Source organism: Parasteatoda tepidariorum, chromosome 1 (genome assembly GCF_982258835.1).
Source record: "Parasteatoda tepidariorum strain Cologne lab strain chromosome 1, Ptep-v5.0, whole genome shotgun sequence".
In the NCBI taxonomy this organism is placed as follows: domain Eukaryota; kingdom Metazoa; phylum Arthropoda; class Arachnida; order Araneae; family Theridiidae; genus Parasteatoda; species Parasteatoda tepidariorum.
In genome coordinates, this window is record NC_141755.1 from 49,122,475 (window position 1) to 49,141,661 (window position 19,187).

Consider the following 19,187-nt stretch of genomic DNA (forward strand, 5'->3'; position numbering starts at 1 on the left):
TATGAAAATTCTATTTTCTCCTCTTATAAAATCGTCATCTTCTTGGGTGGTTTATTTTTAAGTTAAAACCTGTGGTATTCACATCATTTTTCAAGCTACGTGTTGACGTTTCATCTTCTTTTTGTCTTTTAATTTATAATTAAAAATGGTATTTTTAGGTAAAAAATTACTATTTCACAAATAAAAATCACTTATTATTAACAATATTTATGTTCATGCCATAACCGGCCAAAGGACTGATTTTTTAACTTTTGCATTGAAAATGCTCTTATCATGTTATCGCTTTTGCGTATTTATATTCATGACTTTTTCTATTAATTATGTGCAGATATTTTATTTATTTTTTATTTGTATTTTGTTTATTTTGAGTAATACTTGTCGCATTCCGTTATCTAACCCAACCGGTCATTTGACCGCAAGAATAATGTATTGCGTTCTAAGGTCATCGGATTAGAAATTATGATGTATAATACATGTATATTCAGCGTATTGTATCTGTTAGTAGCCCATTTCTGCAAAGACTTGCGTTGTTAGTTCAATCATAACTGTGATTTAAAATTTCAAGAAAGTACCTAAAATTTTTGATTGGAAGTAGCATTTTAGTGTAAGAAAAGTTTTCTTTCTTTCTATGGAATGCCCACCTGGAGAATGATCATTCGTCATACAAGGCACCTGATAGGAAGATTTGTTGGCCACTCTTTCAGGGGCGCAATATTAGGTGGGCCAACGTGGGATTCCACAGAAAGGGCAGATAGTACAGAGAATGAAAAAACATACACGCCTTTCCCGCGATTCGAACCCCAAACCTTTCTGATGCAAGGCCAATTTCCTGACCCCTACACAGGCCGGTCGGCGTGTAAGAAAAGGTAACAAAAACTGAAAGTCTTTACAGGTAAAAGCCTATAAAAACTATGAAAAGACAGAATCTTGTCTATAGAGAGACAGAACTTGCACTGTCTTTTTATAGGCAAGAAAGTGCTAGTTCTTAGAAGATATAAATAATATAGGTGAAGGGTTTTCGGAAATGGATAAAGATGAAGTTTTCTGAAAATGAAGATTTTACTGGTTGGAAATGATAATCAATTTGACTCTACAGATTCTGATGATGAAGAAAATATTGTGAATACATGTCACGGACGAAAAATAATAAGATTACGCTCAAGTTCGGAAGAAGTGATAGAAAAAATTGAACAGCATGGTTCATGGATCTGTTTGGAACAAAATAAGTAGGCGGTGCACCTAGAAGATCACCACTTCATAACATTTTTAGACGAAGTAGGCCCAACAGGATATGCAAAACGTCATATTATGGACTTCATTTTTGTTAGTAATTGACCACCTTGTAATGAACCATATAAGAGCATGCACAATCGAAGAAGCAAAGAGAGTGTTAGTAACCGATTGGAATTTATTTCAAAGGGAATTAGATTTACTGTATTTTTGTATGCGCGAGGTGCACATAGAGCAAGTAGTTTGAAAGTTTCTTTTTTCTTGAATAACATATGGGGGCCTAAATTTTTCATAGAAACTATGAGCAGAAATAATTTTACCGAAATTCTCAAATTTATCCGTTTTGATAAAAAAAGAAGAAAAAAAATCAGAGGAACCAACGTTTATAAACAGGCAAATTTGTAATGTAATAGAAATTGACAATATACATTTTGTTTAATGAAAATTTATTTTTTATTTCCTTCTTAACATTCATATTTCATTAATTTAATCTGTGAGCATTAAGTCCGGACATTTGATTTGGCTATGGTAGAAATAGGTATATATTAAGTGATGATATGTTTAGTGTTAAATCATGCGTTATTCAATCATACTCCCATTTCCTTATTAATATTTTTAGTATTGCTTGGTTTGTCAAAATAAAATCGGTACTTATTATTTCAAAACATTTACCACGGATGATTGGGATTGTTACATTGAGCTTTTACTATATTAATGCAACCGAACCCGACAAAATTGACCCATCTACAACTTGTGTACTTACATTTTTATAATGGATAGCGTTTTTTTTTTTGTGAGATATCTCGAAAAAGAAAGAAACACAAAACATTCTATTTCAGGTCACGTTTATTGACCTAGGAGTCGACGCTCAACTCTCCGGAAAGGGAAAACTTAAGATGACATTTTAGGACATTACCAAAGCACTTAAAATAATAAAAAAAATCAGCATCTTCCTGCAATTTTTTTCTGAATTAGGCATATTTTTGTTCTTTAACGTTTTAATTGGACTATTGCATTTCCTGACAATTTTTAGAAGTGAGAAAAAGTCCCAATTAACGTGTTTCTTTAAACTTTGTCAAGTTTTTTTTTTAAACATAGTAGGTAGGAGGATGTAAAATCTCCCCTTTCTCGCTTTCGTTTGGAATACACATTTCATTAAAGGATGCCGGCAATTTTTTTCTAACTGGGCTTGTTTTTATTCTCTAGTTATTGGATTACTAAAAAGTTCAGCTCTTATAGGCTAGCACTGGTTAAATGACCAAGCAGCACCTCGTCTTTTCAAGGTGGAATGGTAAGTAGGTACTTTATTTACGTCGCACTAGAGCTTGCGCAATGGGCTATTGGCGACGGTCTGGGAAACATCCCTGAGGCTGTTCCGAAGACATGCCATCGCAATTTTGATTCTCTGCAGAGGGGATAGCTCCCCTGCTTTGGTAGCTCGACGACCTGCTCATAAAGTCGAGCACTTTACGCTAGAACAGTTAAACGAGTAGTAATACCGTACACCCTCGGTCCCTACGCTGGCTGATCAAAGTGGTCCCCCACCTGCTTACTGACCACAGCCAATGATGCTTGACATCGGTGTTCTACTTTAGAACCGTGTCTTTGCGATCAGTCCACTGCGGGACTCAAGATGGATGAAATAAACATTTAAAAGTTTTATTAATTGCTTGGAGGTTTCGTTTCCTGCTTGCTTCGCTCATCTACCCCCACGATTGCATCATTATCATTTTTGTATCGTGATGATAAACAGATTGTTAAAAACCTATTTTTTTATTGTATTAACGCAGATTTGACTCCCCAGATTTAGTTTATTATGATTCTATGTCGATAAAATTTAAACGTAACAATTTTTCTATAGCGTTAATAATTTTCAAACTTCTGTTATTTAGCAAAAACGCTATTAGTTATCCTTGCTTTAAATTTTTAATAGTTATTTTATATTCATACGTTTTCTGAACCCAGTTTTACTTTAAAATACTTTTATTATAAAAGTAAATACTACTTCTTTAACGTTTCTTTCTTTAACGTTTGCTATTTTTAAAACAGTAAATAGATATCTTTATCACAAATTGCTGCATAATACGTAAATATCATTCTTTTCTTTCTTTTTTTTTAATGGCGGGCACTTTAAACTACTGTCCATTGGCCACAGAAAGTGCCAGAACTGCTAATACTTTTTTCGTTACCCAGTGGGCACCTGTGGCGGAGCCACGGCGGTGGAGCAGCGTCACCCACGTCACACTACCACAACCCGTTTATTGGGCGGGTCACATTCACACACAGGAGGAGAAAGGACATAGAACACAGATAGAGAGAAAGAAACATCCATGCCTTGCCCGGGATTCGAACCCAGAACCTTTCTGATGCAAGGACAGTTCCCTGCCCCCTACACAGGCCGGTTGGCTTAAATATCATTCTATTACCTTATAAATTATAAGTTATAATATGATAATGGAACAACCCTTTTAGTTTTAAGTCTTTAATTTTGAATAATTACTAAAATTAAATGTGATATTAGCAGGAAGCATTAAGAGTTGATAAATAAATACTGGTAATATATCGCTAAATAAGGAATAAACTAAATATTACTGTGTATTAAAGATCAAAACACGTGATTTTTCATTTCAGTTAGAATGCACGAAACGGTATGACGAATTATCTTTTCATGATATATGGAAGAACGCTTTTTTTATAACTGGAGAACAGCTCAAATTTTAAGAAATATTATTGCTGCAAATTCATACGGAAGGATAAATTTTTTTCTTCTCCAGAAAGTTTAATCCCGCTGTGGACTGATCGTAAAGATACGGTTCCCAGTAGAACACCGAAGTCACTGGCTGCGGTTAGTAAGCGGGTGGGGAACTACTTTGATCATTCTTCGTAGAGACCGAGAGTGTGCGGTATCTGTCTTCGTTAAACCGTTTTACCAGAAAGTGCTCGACTTCGCGCGCAGGTCGTCGGGCTACCATCCCTTCTGTAGAAGATCAAAATTATGATGGCATATCTTCGGATCATCCTCAGGGATGTTTCCCAGATCGTCGTCAGTAGCCCATTGTAGGGCCGGGATAGTCTATATGGTAGGGTGTTAGACTTGTGTTCGTGAGAACGGGAGTTCGAACCTAGCCGACCGAAGAATCCCCGTGCTTTAAATGGTGACTGATGCACGTTAAATCTATCGGGGTCACAAAGTCCTTCAAGTTCCATAACAAATCAATACCTCTAGGGGAGCCTTGATGGATCGGGGAATAGAACGTTCGCCTTCCAATGAGGTGAACCCAGCGATGACTGGTTGATACGAATCTGCATCCGACTGGCACCGACCAAAATGCTGACGTGAAATATCCTTAGTGGTAGACGGATCATGGGTTAGAGTCCCTTCGCCGTCAGGCTAACCGTGCGAGGTTCTCGTGGTCTTCCTCACCGTGTAACGTAAATGCGGGTGAGTTCCATCAAAAAGTCCTCCACGAAGGCATATTTCTCCCAATACTTGATTTAAGAGTTCCCTTGTCTTCTGGGTTGGGTTCAAAATTATAAGGCTACGGAGTTGAACATTAGTAGTCGTAAACCCGAAAATTCGATCGGCTGTTCTACGACGGTTATAAAATATAAAATTAAGTACCTCTGGGGATACTGTCCAAGTGTTCCCTTGTCTTCTGGATTGGGTTCAAAATGAAAAGCCTACTGAGTCGGACTTTGGTAGTCGTTAAGTCAGATTTGGGCGGTTGTTCAACGACGGTTATAAAATAAAATGAAATAGCCCGTTGCGGAGCTCTAGTACGACGTAACCAAACCTACCTTTGGTAATACTTACCTACCCAAAAAGCTCAAAAATATTTAGATTAAAAGAAGGAAATACCCCCCCCCCCTTTTTTTTTTCTTCTTCCCCCGACCATCTTTTCGTTACATTCTACGATGCGTGATGGGTTATTTTTTATGCTACGCGAGTATTTAATATAATGGGTTCGAGGGCTGATCAAATGATTACGGGTTCGAGTATTAATGTATAGTTTAATATTTTGTTCGACTGCTTGGTCAAAAGAATATTGTTTGGTATGCGGATCATGGTGAATATTTCGAAAATTTTATTATATGATTTTCCTTCCTTTAAATATTTTAAAACTTCCAAATTTGTGAATTTCAAGTATTTTTCTTTGATTGAGGCATTAACTGTTTGCAGCTCCGTCTTTTGGAAAATTTTAAAGCTAAAATCAAACATTCTGGGTGAAAATATTTATGCCCTGCCACGTGATTTTTTTTTTTTTTTTTTTTGGTAGCCGTTTTGCTGTAATAAATTTTTGAAAAACCATCTGTCGGGCTCAAATATTGTTTATCGGAGTAAGATTTAAAAGGTTAGTAAGGTTTAATTTCGGATATCAATATCTTCTGTAACCTCTATAGTGCCGTTCACTTTGAGCTCCTTGCAATTGTATTCTCAACTTCTAAGTATTAAAAAAAAAATGCTAAATTTTAGCGTTATACTTTCGAAATAATTTTTACTCAGTTTCTCCTCGAAATCTATATGCTTTAGATATAAATATTTTTTACTAGGGATATTTTTGAAATGGTGCTAATCAGTTTAGAATTTAGCTGTATTTTTACAGCTAACATGTCAAGCTGTAGTGACAAAAAGATTATATTTTTACGTTATGAAAGACTTTTTAGAAATAATTTTGTACCGCGAAAGCATTTATGTTTGTTTACATCGATATTTTCTACTAGACTCAATTTTAAAATAGTGCCATAGCTTGACTTGAGCTTTAAATGCCAGTGGAAATCTCAATTGTTAAGTTTAAAAAGGTGACAGAATTTAAACTTTACAAATGACATTCTTAGAAACTAATTTATCACATTAGCACCGCGTAAACAATATTTTTACAGTTATTTTTCACAATAATGTCATACATTATGGAATTCGGCTAAAAGTTTGTTTAAAAACGGTATTTCAAATCTCAAATTCTAAAGGAAAAATGTAATTAATTGAATTTCAACTTTACAAAAGACCCTGGACATGAGTTAGACCTATTCTAACCCTAAGCCCAAATATTTTGGACATTTTTATTTTCCATAAGAGTCCTTTTTTAAAATGTTCCATCTTTGTTTAAAAATAATCGCCAGAATCTCAATTTTCATGTGAAACTGAGACTGAATTGTAATGTTTTAAAGGACACTTAATGACAAAATTAATTTCCTACACTTACCACCGAAACATAAATTTATTGCACATCGTCTATACATTTTTTGTATCAATATATTTTAAAGGAGTAACTTTTAAAATGGTATTAAAAGTTATTTTAATGGTTTGAAGTTGAGCTCAATGTTTAAGTGTAATAGTTTTAATATTATGAAGAACACTTTCGAAATTATTTTTCTCTCATTACGCTTGTAAAAACTTATCCTTTTTACTTCCGGATTAATGTATCCGTTTTAGTATGTCGTAGTTGTTGATTGTTAATTATGTAACTGTGTTATCTTTAAAAATAAAAAAAACTTGTTAAAAATACCAATACACTTATCATAACGCGTAGAAATAGAATTTCTAAGCACATTGGGTACAAAAATTAGCTCTTTGATATGAGACAATGCGTCCAAGTAATGAATGAATAAACAGCGATTTCTATCCAAATAAGGTTAACAATATTGAATAAATAAAAGAATGCATATTTTAATTTAAGAAATTACTTTCAGAAATTTTTTTTAACAATTTGCCTTTTTTTCTAGTATGTTAAGATTTTAACCAGATGACAATGTAAGTTTTAATCGTTTTCTCATAGCTTACGCAAGATTTATTGTGAATTAGGGAAAATTTAACATGAATTGAAATTTCTGCGACTTTCTGACTCTTTCGAATGTTTAAGCTCTTTGCGTGATACCAATGCAAGTTTGCATTGGCATGAGGCAAATGGACATTGCATTGACACTCTCTCGAATTGCAATACAATCTCCATATTGTTTCCTAAATAGTAGAAGCAAAATTTAATGGCATTCTCCAATCAAACTAACAGACAGGAAACTAAGAATAAAAAAGTTAGTATACAGCATCACTACTTAAAAATCCCCCAACGTTTTTCGAAAGAGATGTGCAAAATGTTTTTCCCTTTAGGTTTGATAAAAATTGAATTATTGTTTTTCCTTTTTAAGTGACCTAGTTTTTAAAAATACTTATTTAAATTTAATATTTTTATTGTTCTTCTGCTTGGATTCTTATTTTAACATAAAAAAAAAGACTTGCTAATTGAGGTGAATTAACTGTTCTTTGTAGCTGCCTCTGGTGAAGAAGGAACCACTTGATGAAGACAGCCTAGCTCTGGTGGATGGTATTCGAAGTAATTCAGATGTCACGAATAGGGGTGCTAATAACATGGCCAATGCAATGGAACGGCACATACAACAGACTAACGATCGTCTACACTGCATCAAAGAGGTACTTACCTAATCTTTATCTTATTTAGACACTTCTTTCGCAGTCCATTGACCTTTTGTTTGCAGCTTTGTTATTTGAAAGACACTATTGTGCTTTTATTTTGTGCTTTGGAATAGTAAAATCAAGGTATAAAAACTAAAATTGTGTATACTCACAAAGTATTTTTTTTTACCCCTTCGCAGGTGGTACGCCGGTGTCCCTTATATATATATATAATATATGTTACGGTGAAACACCGAAATCTGGAGAATGTCAACATTCACGTAGTCGCTTGGTGTATGTCCGAAATATTTGCTAAATACCCTTATTTCTGACTCTCACCGGTGAATGTCAACAATCACATAGTCGCTTTGGTGAATGCCCGAAATATTTGTTATATCCAATTTTATATTAATTAATTCGCTAATATTATTATATTTATTTGATATATTTATATTTATTCTATATTTTAATACTTTCTGACGCTAGATTAGAAGAAACATCAGTGTTTGGAGTATTGGGCTTATATATACCGGGGAATGGCACTTGACCTTAAAAAAACATCTGTGTAGGGTATACCGGGCAGTGGCACTTAACCTTAAAAAACATCAGTGTAGGGTATACCGGGCAGTGGCACTTAACCTTAAAAAAACATCAATGTAGGGTATACCGGGCAGTGGCACTTGACCTTAAAAAAACATCAGTGTAGGGTAAAAATATCGAATAAATGTAATTATATCCACGAATAAATTCATATCAAATCGAATGTAATAAATATTTCGGACATTCACCAAAGCATATCTGTGATTGTCGACATACACCGTTGAGGGTCCGAATGTACAAGAATGTAATGAAATATTCGATCTTTCACCGACGTATTTGGTGTTTGTCGACATTCACTGGTGGAAGTCAACAACCACCGATTTCGGTCTTTCACCGTGACATATATATATAAAAGAGGTAGAGGGGGAAAGAAAGTGTGATGGACAACATCACACTAAGTATATATATAGTATGTTTTATTATTCTTTTGAGATAGAATAAATTTTACTCAAGTTTGACTAAATTTTATGTTTTTTCCATGTTTTTTTTCTATATTATCGTATATATATACATACATATATATTTTATATTAGAGAGAAGAGGAAAAATTATTAAAAAATAAAATATTTTTAAAATAACACTTAAAAATTTATTAAATTGTTAAAACCCATACGTTAAAAAATTTTATTAAAAAACAAGGAATACCCAACTAAAGTAATTAATTTTTATATAAAATCATTGAGTTAATTGTATGTTATTTAAAAATTATTGAAAACTTCTTTGTTAATTTATATTTTTACCATGTGCAAATCTAATTCGGGCAGATGCATGGCTAAAAATCTTTGCAAAACGGGCAAATCATGTTTCTCTCTCTCTTTAATTGTTTAATTAAATATCAACCTTATTAATTATAAACTTCTGCCGGCAAGACGGTCGAGTGGTTAGCGTGCCTGACTGCGAAGCCAATGGCTGCGGGTTCGAATCCCGTTCAGGGCATGGATATTTCTCTCTGTGTGTTGCTCTCTATTGTGTAATGTGTGAATGTGGCCGACCCTATAAAACGGGTATCTGTGGCAGTGTGGCGTGGGTAATGTTGCTCGCCTCTGTGACTTAGGCTCACAGGTGCCCGCTGGGTAACGTTAAATGAGTAATACTTCCGGCATCTTCCTAGGCGAAGGACGTAAAAGTTCAGTGCCTGCCGTTAGAAAAAAAAAATTGTTAACTTCTTTAAATTATCCAGTATAAACATTATTACCAATTTTGGGCCAATCCTTGGTAACTAACTAGTCAAACGCACCTCAGTACTGCAGTAAGAACGTGCCTTAAAGTAAAATCCCTCTTTTAGCTCCATTTGAGCGTCTGTTTTCATATTTTGTAATCTGGCAATTTTATTACGAAAATATTTTGAATCATTCTTGAAAGCTTATTTTTATGTAATGTGTTCTTTTTTGCTTCAAAAAGTTTTTTTGAGTCCTCTTCACGCTATTGTATTGATATATTTTGCTTTGGATATATTGATACAATATTAGAAAGCACTCTTTTTTGCTGATATAATCGTGCAAGCTGATGAAGAGATTATCTTTTCATTTTTTTTTCTTTTGATTTTTTAATATTTATAATTTTTTAGTTTTAAACATTTCATTTCAACAATTTTTTTTCTTTTTCTCTTCATTAATCTTCAATTTTTTTTCCATGTTTTCAACTTATTTTATGAGTTCTATATAATTGTACAATTGCAGTTATTGCATATATATACTTTCCGTTTGCTTGCTATACTAGTCTGGTATATGAATACTGCATCAAAAAATATCTTGATTTTTTTTCTTTAGCCCAATACTTGGTCTACAGGTTTTACTAGTATTCTAAAAATCTAAAAATATATAAATAGTAGTCTCTGTGAAACTCCAGATATATTTAAAATATTCATTTTAAATATACCTGATCCAAATGTACCAGAATGTATTGAAACTAATTTTACGAGATATTTAACCAAAGATTCATGGATTGTGTTTATTTGTAGGCGCTAAGTTCCCCCAGTGCTTTTCAAGGAGCAGCGAGAGAACTCCTAGAGTGGTGTGGTGACCCTAGGGCCTTCCAAAATGCGTTTGAGCAAAACCTTATTGGATGCCTTACGGTGAGTATGCCCAATCAGAAAACACTTTTCTGTGACGTTTCTTAAGTATGGAAACTATCTCTAATCACATTTTTTTGCTTTTTAATTCATGAACTATTTTTTTTCCTTCTAAATTTGAAGAAAAAAATGTGCGTGCAATGACTGAAAAAAAAAAAAGATATTTGTTTTTCTAATGATCTTCTAGCGGAAAGAAAACTTAGAAATAAATTTAAGAATGATTGAAAAATTAAAAAAAGCTGCTAGAGAATTTTTTAATTAAAATATTTTATTTTGAAGATTTAACTCGCAGGTATTTCATTTTATTGTAATATTTCAGTCTCCTGTATTGACCTTAGCAAAGTTTAAATAAAACAAGTTCGTTGTGTTTGAATTTTAATGACTAGCTTACAATTACACAGAAGAGAATGTTTCAATAAATATTTCAATAAATACCTGGGATCGGAACGAGTAATTAATTCAAATAAATAATTTTCCTCTCTTAAGTCAAATACTTAAATGTTAAAAAAAAAAAAAAAAAAAAAAAAGTACGTAGCAATCACCAAATATTACGTTATAGCACGTAGTTACATCAATTCAATGCCAAAGCTTAGCTCGATAATTAACTCAAGAGTTGAGTTCGATTGTAGGCGTAAAAGAAGAGGTAAATTACTGATCTAGTCTTAACTTAATGTGGGCAATGAGAGAAATGCATAAAGTAACGCCGCTGGTTTAATATTTTTTAAGGAGTGATGATGTAATTACATAAGATTTTAGAGTAAAAAATTGTACTTTAGCTATTGCAATTTTTTAACTGATGCATGTATTTTATTTGAATAATTTAGATTATAATTACCGTAGAGGACATATAATTCGTTGCATTTATATAAATACTTGATCTTGTCTAATTCGGGTGTGAAGATTTCAAATCTAGAATTAATTTTGGGTCCTAAAGTTAAATTTTTTTTTTTTTAAATGACATTCTTAAAAACGTTTAAAAACGTTCCTTATAACAGTGTGTCGCCTGAAAGTTGCAGCAAACTTCTAGGTCAGTTACGGCACATCATCAGGATTAAAATTGAACCCATGACCGAAAACGTCGTTCTGCGCTACTAGGGGTGCTTCCTATTCAGAAGACTGTTTAGTATGACCTGTTCAGAAGCACACGAAGAAACAGTTCATAATTAAAGGCTCCCCTAGCCCCGTATGATGGTATATCCGGGCATGGGTTCTATGCAATTTTAATTCTGTTGTTCCCAATTCCCCTAGAAGTTTGTCACAACATTTATGCGATCCTCTATTATAAGTAACATTTCCAAACTTGTGTGTTTCGACAAAAGATGAACTAAAATTCTAGTTAATAATACTTAATAAATTACTAATAATTCTAGTTTGGTTAATAAACTGAATTTCGACAAAAGATAAACTAGATGTAATTTTAAAAAAAAAAAGAAACTTTGAGAAAAATAGCTATTTCAAATTTGAAATCAATGACCTAAAAATACCATCCATTAAAAAAAATGCCATGCAAAAAAAAATTTCCTCAGTGTTATTGAGATTGTGCCTTCAACTAAAAACACGGACTTGGAATTTCAAATTTGAAGAAATGTATTAATGAAATTTAATTGTTTTTAGTTTTTAATTGTTTTTAAAAACAATAAAAATAATTTCATTGTTTTTTTGTTTAACATTATGATTGTCTAATTGCACTAGTTTCGTAAGAAACTAAGTATATTTTCGCTATTTTAAAATTAAAAATTATATTTATATTTTAATTATACAATTTAGTTTAAAAAAAGTTAAATAATCGAGAATAGTCCAATAATATTTTTTTTAAAAATATTAATAATAATATGCTGATTTCTTTATCGCTGAATTTATCAAAATCTATAATCTACCAAATTTTTCTGCTCATAGAACCACAGTGTTACGTAGAATAAAGGATTTTGAATGGTATGCCACAGCTTTAAAGAGATTGTCTACGTTCATTATAAATGTTTGTTTCAATTTTGTGGTCGAAGTTAAAATGATATTCCACCACGTTAGCGTTTTTATGCACGAAACAATCGAAAAAATGAAATGAGTTAAAAAATTTAAATGTTAAAAGTAAATTTAAACTGAATACATAAACACTGTTATTCTAATTCAGGTGATCAGCCAGGTATCACAACAACCAGGATTCGATCTAGATCTTGGCTATCGACTTCTCGCTGTTTGTGCAGCTCAAAGGGAAAAGTTCTCTCCGAAATCTGCAGGTATTTTATTTTATTTTATTTTATTTTATAACCGTCGTTGAACAGCCAACTACCAATGTTCAACTCCGTAGCCCGTAGATCAAGAAATTTGCCTTCGTGAATGACTTTTTGATGGAACTAAACCGCCTTTCGGTTACATGGAGAGGAAAACCACGAAAACCTCTCACAATTAACTTGACTGCAAGGAAACTTTAACCCATGATCCGCCTACCATTGAGGATATTTTACGCCAGCACTGTGGTCGGTGCGATCCAGGTGCAAAATTTGAATCCCAATTGGGATTGAATTCCAGCTGGAATTCGTACCCGGGTCACTTCATTGGGAGGCGTATGCTCTATCCCCTGAGCCACCACGGCTCAAGTTTGCAGGTATGTGGAAAATGTGTATAAAATTTTAGTGTTAAAAAGTTTATTAATGTTTATGTAGATGCTGTTTTGTTGCGAAACTACATAAGCGTCATCAAGATTTTTTCTTCTTTTTTTTTAACAATGGTATACGTATACTTATGAGTTTATTGTTCGGAATGCTCAAGTCAGAACTCGTATAAATACTAAACAGTGCCTCTGTAGTAAAGCTTCTCCTCGTAGATAAGCTTTTTTCAAACACGCAACCACTTTAATTTTCATAAGCCAAACTACATAAACTACTTTAATTGTCATAAGCCAAACTACATAAGCGTCATCAAGATTTTTTCTTCTTTCTTTAACTACGGTATACGTATACTTGTGAGTTTATTGTTCGGAATGCTCAAGCCAGAACTCGTATAAATACTAAACAGTGCTTTTGTAGTAAAGCTTCTCCTCGTAGATAAGTTTTTTTCAAACACGCAACCCCTTTAATTTTCATTCGAGATTTTTTTGAAAATTTCACATTATGTGAACAAATAATAGAGTTTCGGTCGCACGTATTGTTATTTTCAATTGCTTTTAAAAGTTTCTGAATAGTTAAACACGAAACCCCTTCGTATACTTTATTTTTGTTTTATATACCACAGTTTTGCTTTAGTGTTTTTAAAATTCTTATTTGTAGTGCCCAAAATAAAGTACGGTTAACCTAAATAATTTGTGATCTGGTGGTCAGATTTTCATGTACCGAAATGTAATTTTAATGGTTCGTATGACTAACCGTGTGTATGTTAACTAATTTAAAGTTAAGAAATCAGATTCCAATGCGTACTTCATCTGTCTCATATGTTTCTTTAAAAAGATCTTTCTTTCAACGGATTTTTGACATTCAAAAAAATGGTAGTAGCCGTAGTCTGGAAAATATATTTCCAATTGTTCAGACAGAAGTCGAAAGTTTGGTTTCGTTATTGTTAACTTCGCTTTTTTGTGTATTTCGTAATTATTAAGAATTAATTAGGTGCATAGAAAATTTTCAATGTCCAATTTCGTAACTTATAATATCACCAGTACTAATTAGCATATTTTGAATCGCAAAGAATGTTTGACTGTGTTTACGTGAAAATCTGAACAGTAGATCAAAAGTTATTTAAGTATCCTGTTTTTTATTTTGTGAACCGCATAACATATCAAATGTATATAATTTGAGATGGATTACTTTTTAGTAAATCTTATCTTATTTGCTTTTAAAATGTAATTATTTCTTAATTCACTACTCTTCACTACTACTCTTCGCTTTTTAAATGTCTTCTTTTGCTTTTTAGTATTTTCTGAAAGAGCTTATATAGATTAAGACATTATGTATATGCGAGTTTTTGAAATTTATAATTTGAGAATGGACTACTTTTAAATAAATCTTTTCTTATTTGCTTTTAAAATGTAATTATTTCTTATTTGCTTTTAAAATGTAATTATTTCTTAATTCACTACTCTTAAACTTACTTCACTACTTTACTCTTACTTATTGCTTACTTCACTACTTTTTCGTTATTTGAAACTCGTGTATTGCTTTTTATCATTTTCTGAAAGAGTTTATATTGTTTAAGACATTGTGTGAATGCGTTTTGGAAGAATTACAGTAACCAATGCCAGGTTTTTAAAGGGGAAGACATACAAATCCAATTTAACAAGAAAAAAACAACTTTAGTGAAACCGTGGTGTACTGATTTCACGCTGAAGAAACTGTTTGTGTAATTTCCATTTTTTAATAGTTATAAATAATAAAATCAAAAATTCAAAAGAAATTTAAGCAGTTTCTTAAGAATAAAATTTTTAAATGTTTCTATAAAACTATTCAGTTGTTCCAGTTCAAATTTTTTCATTACCAAAGCACAATAATTCTTAAATTGCATTTGAATTGTGCTTCATATTTCTTGTTTACATACCAGTTTTAAAAGATTGTTGAAAGTGTAAGCATTACTATATTTTTCAAGGGAGTAAGATCCATTGTAAAGTTTTTGTAAAATCCCTTATGTTCTAGACTCTTTTTAAGCTTAAATTTTACAAAAATTCTTTTAAGATTTCTCTCTAATATTTAATTTTTGAATTTACTATATTTAATTAGTAAAATTTGATGATTGATGACTTGTTCGTAAAAGTCAGAGGTCATAAATATTAGTTTTAAAAATAAAATAAATATTGTAAACTAAAAAATTCAATATTTTTATGTTTGTTAATTCAAGTTAATCTTTATTTAAACTTATTATTTTGACTATGTAAAGTAATATAATTTTTTTTTTGATGTGAACTTTTGAAAGTAATTTATTACAATTGTTTAAAAAAATAAACATACTGAGGAAAGAAAATTCCAAATTATCTTAAACGATTTTTTATCAAAAAAATATTTTATTTTTTAAATTTAAAACATCAAAATATGTATTCAATCCTTATTTTTTGGTGTATTTAAAAAAAAAAGTTTTACGAAATCAACTTTATAATTCTACTTAAACGAGTCTAAAATAGAAGGAATCATGACAAAAAAGTTCTCCTATTCTCTTGTTCTATTTTTCTGGTGACAATAATCGATAAAAAATAACATATTTTTACTTAAATTTTTTTTTAAAATTTAATTTAAGAAAGTTAATTTTATTCTAAACATTAAAACAAATTAATATTTAATTATTCGTTGATTCCAATGAACTAAGAAGATTAAACAACTTAAAAAATTTCTTCATAATATGGCGCCATCTAGGGTTTAAAAAAGAAGGTAGAAATATTTATACAAATCATGTAGATAAATATTTAACTTGACGGTGCAGTACAATTCCCTTTCATTTCTATATTAGAATGACGATGTAACTTTTTTGCTTCGAAATATTATCAAAATATTTTTAAAAATAATTAGGAGAAAAAAAAAGCACTGAATTAACATATATTTATAATGGTTTTGTTCTGTTACAAAATAGAATGACAAGACAAAGTTAAAGAAATAATAAATGAAAACTTATTAATTGAAATAAAATTTTAATATTTAATTTTCATTGCATAATCAATTATTTTTTATTTATTTAATTCATTATTAATTACTATTTGATGTACTAATATGTAATTATGAAGTAAATGTTTTAATGTTTGTGTTATAAATATTAATTTTTCATTTAAAATTTACGCTTTTATTCATTTATAATTGTTTAATATATTGTTATTTTTAGTGCTCCTCACACTATTGTATTGATATGTTTTGCTTTAGCTATATTGATACAATATTAGAAAGCACTCCTTTTCGCTGATATAATCGTGTGAGCTGATGAAGAGATTATACCCTTTCCCCCCGGATTTTTATTGAATTTTTTTTTATTTATTGTTATTATTTTTTTTAATAATTTTTTTCTTGTCTTTTTTCATTATTCTGTAATAATTTTTTCAATGTTTACTGTACATTTTGAACTTTTATATATATATATATATATATATATATATATATATATATATATATATATATATATATATATATATATATATATATATATATATATATTTATATATATATATATATTTATATATATATATATATATATATATTTATATATATTTATATATATATATATATATATATATTTATATATATTTATATATATATATATATATTTATATATATATATATATATATATATATATATATATATATATTTATATATATATATATATATTTATATATATTTATATATATATATATATATTTATATATATTTATATATATATATATATATATATTTATATATATTTATATATATATATATATATATATATTTATATATATTTATATATATATATATATATTTATATATATATATATATATATATATATATATATTTATATATATATATATATATATATATATATATATTTATATATATTTATATATATATATATATATTTATATATATTTATATATATATATATATATTTATATATATATATATATATTTATATATATTTATATATATATATATTTATACATATATATATATATTTATATAGTAGTCTAATCTGTGTAAAAAAAACTATGTTTGTTTAGAGAAAGTAAGTTTTTGTGTCTGATTTCGTAACTTAAAATGTAGTCTGCACTAATTAACAAGCTTATTTGAGGTCGCTCCCTTGAACCATTAAAAATGAGTCCGTGTTCTTAAAGATTCGGTTATTAGATCTAAAGTTGTTTAGTGTAATTGGTTTCACCCCCCCCCCCTCTTTTTCTGCTCATTCTGCACACTCAGTGCTTTTTTTCGGACGTTTTAACTTAAGTTATACTATTTTGCACTGTCTTGCCTTTTTGGAGAATTTTTATCATAAAATATTACAATTATCTATAACGACTTTTAGTGTCTCTGCTCTTAAGTGCTAAAAAATACAAAATTAAGAAAAAATTCGTACTGCTAATTACTTATTCCTAGTGGACAAATATTTCACATAGGGTCAAGAGAGTTTTATCACAAATCTTTTAACTTGACTAAAAATTCAAGTATTTTTTTAAATCATCAAAAATGAATTTAATTTTTAATTCATTAACAGTATTGGAAATTCTCGACTTTATTATGGAATTATTTTTTATTAGCTATGAAGCAATTTGAAATGAATTCAGAAACCAGAAATTTACATGAAAAACCATACTCTCAATCAAATTTTCGTAAAATGTTTGCGCCAGTTTTTATTTTGTCCTATTGTTTGACTCAAAACCATGTGTTTTATTAAGGGAAAGAAAACATGACCATATATTACTAAATAATTGTACATATAACATTAGTAGTTTAGCTAGAAATTAAAAAAAAATAGTGAAAACTTAGTCTTGTCGATAAAAAATAACCGTTCTTCGTCAAAACAACTCTCACAAAATAACAAAACAATCTTTTTTACTTAGTTAATCTAGTAAGAGAAATTTCTCATAATCATAATTATTTACTAAGTCTGTATAACCTTCTATTCTCCCAAAGAAAATTCGTGAAATCTTATTATACAAACTAAAAAAAAAAGAAGAAAAAAAAAAGAAATCACAATCACCTACTTCTCTAACCCTCTCCCCCGCATCCGTGATAACACTCTCTCCACCCATCTATGCGGGACATGGAAGAATTTTCATCCTCACCTCTCGTCTTCCCTCATCCCATCAGACATTAAGGTACTCTCACCCGCTCGATCCACCCCCAAACCCCTCTCATCGCTATACTCTCAGATACTCAACGAAACCCCGGAATCCATCCCCAGCATCACCACCCCCTCTTGGTTAAGTGAACAGCCAAAGGTCTGCCAAGATCCCCCCTTCCTTCTCCAGAAAATACTTTTCCTCCATACACCGTTGCCATGACGACAAGAGGAAAGTTGCACCTTGGTCCGCAGTTGGCGATCGCCCATCTGCTGAAGATGCCAATGAGAGAACGAAAGAATGAATAAAAAAAAAGAGTGAAGAATAACCGTTCCAACTTTCTCTTCGAAATACTCTGATACGTTCGGATGCTTTATTTAGTTGATTTGTAGCTTCTTTCACATAGATATATGTATACATACTTGCACTGTGGGGGAAAGGGGTGGAGTCTAGAAGATGAGTAAATCGATAGATTTTTTTTACCCCCTTTTTTTATCTAGATGTTTTTTTTTCTCTTCCTGAATTCCTGGCATACACACCCGCGGGCATTTAACGTACTGACAAGAATGCCGACTATCGCGCTTTCAATCAGAGCAATAGCAATTCGATGTTCTATTTGGCACGTTTCTCGTTTGTTTATTTACTCTTTTAATTTTTATGTCTCCCACGCGACTTGGAGTTGATATGTAAATATTTTTTTTCTGCGTAAATTCTCTTAAGATGGCAGTTTATTTCTTTCGTTGTGGGAATTAAATGTCGTAAAATCGAAAAAGAAAGAATGAAGCTATAAAAATGAAAATGTCTGTTTCTGTTTTCTTCTGTTAAAATTATCTAAATAACTTGCATGAACATATTAAATTTTTAAGCGTTGCTTAACATGATGTGTATATAATATTCACTCTGAAAAAAATCTATGTATTTTAATATAAAACTAGAACCCTCCAAATCTTACAGATTAAAGTCATCTAGTTACTATTGCTTAGTGAGCTTAAGCAAATGTTACTGATTGTTGCAGTTATTTGTTTATCGAACTGTGGTTGCTCAAAGCATTGTTTTAACATTTAACATATTTCTTAATGAAAGTAAAGTAAAGAAAGTAGTAAAGATTTATTGCCTTATAAAATTATTTTTGCTTTGTAAAAAAGGAATGTCACAATTTAGAAACTG

At 30.6% G+C, this 19,187-nt stretch overlaps 1 protein-coding gene across 5 annotated transcripts in view; it reads left to right on the forward strand.

The window, feature by feature from the left end:
- The window catches only part of LOC107449406 (zinc finger MIZ domain-containing protein 1), a 225,176-nt gene that overhangs the window by 44,881 nt on the left and 161,108 nt on the right, over positions 1-19,187 (forward strand). For 4 of the 5 annotated variants that reach the window (XM_016064918.5, XM_016064919.5, XM_043052737.3 and 1 more), the window contains exons 3-5: positions 7,493-7,654; positions 10,197-10,310; positions 12,436-12,541. In XM_016064918.5, coding sequence (XP_015920404.1) covers positions 7,493-7,654; positions 10,197-10,310; positions 12,436-12,541 — 382 coding nt within the window. Of the gene's footprint in view, positions 1-5,482; positions 5,583-7,492; positions 7,655-10,196; positions 10,311-12,435; positions 12,542-19,187 lie in introns of those variants that run through there. The other variant, XM_016064921.4, reaches the window with a different exon arrangement.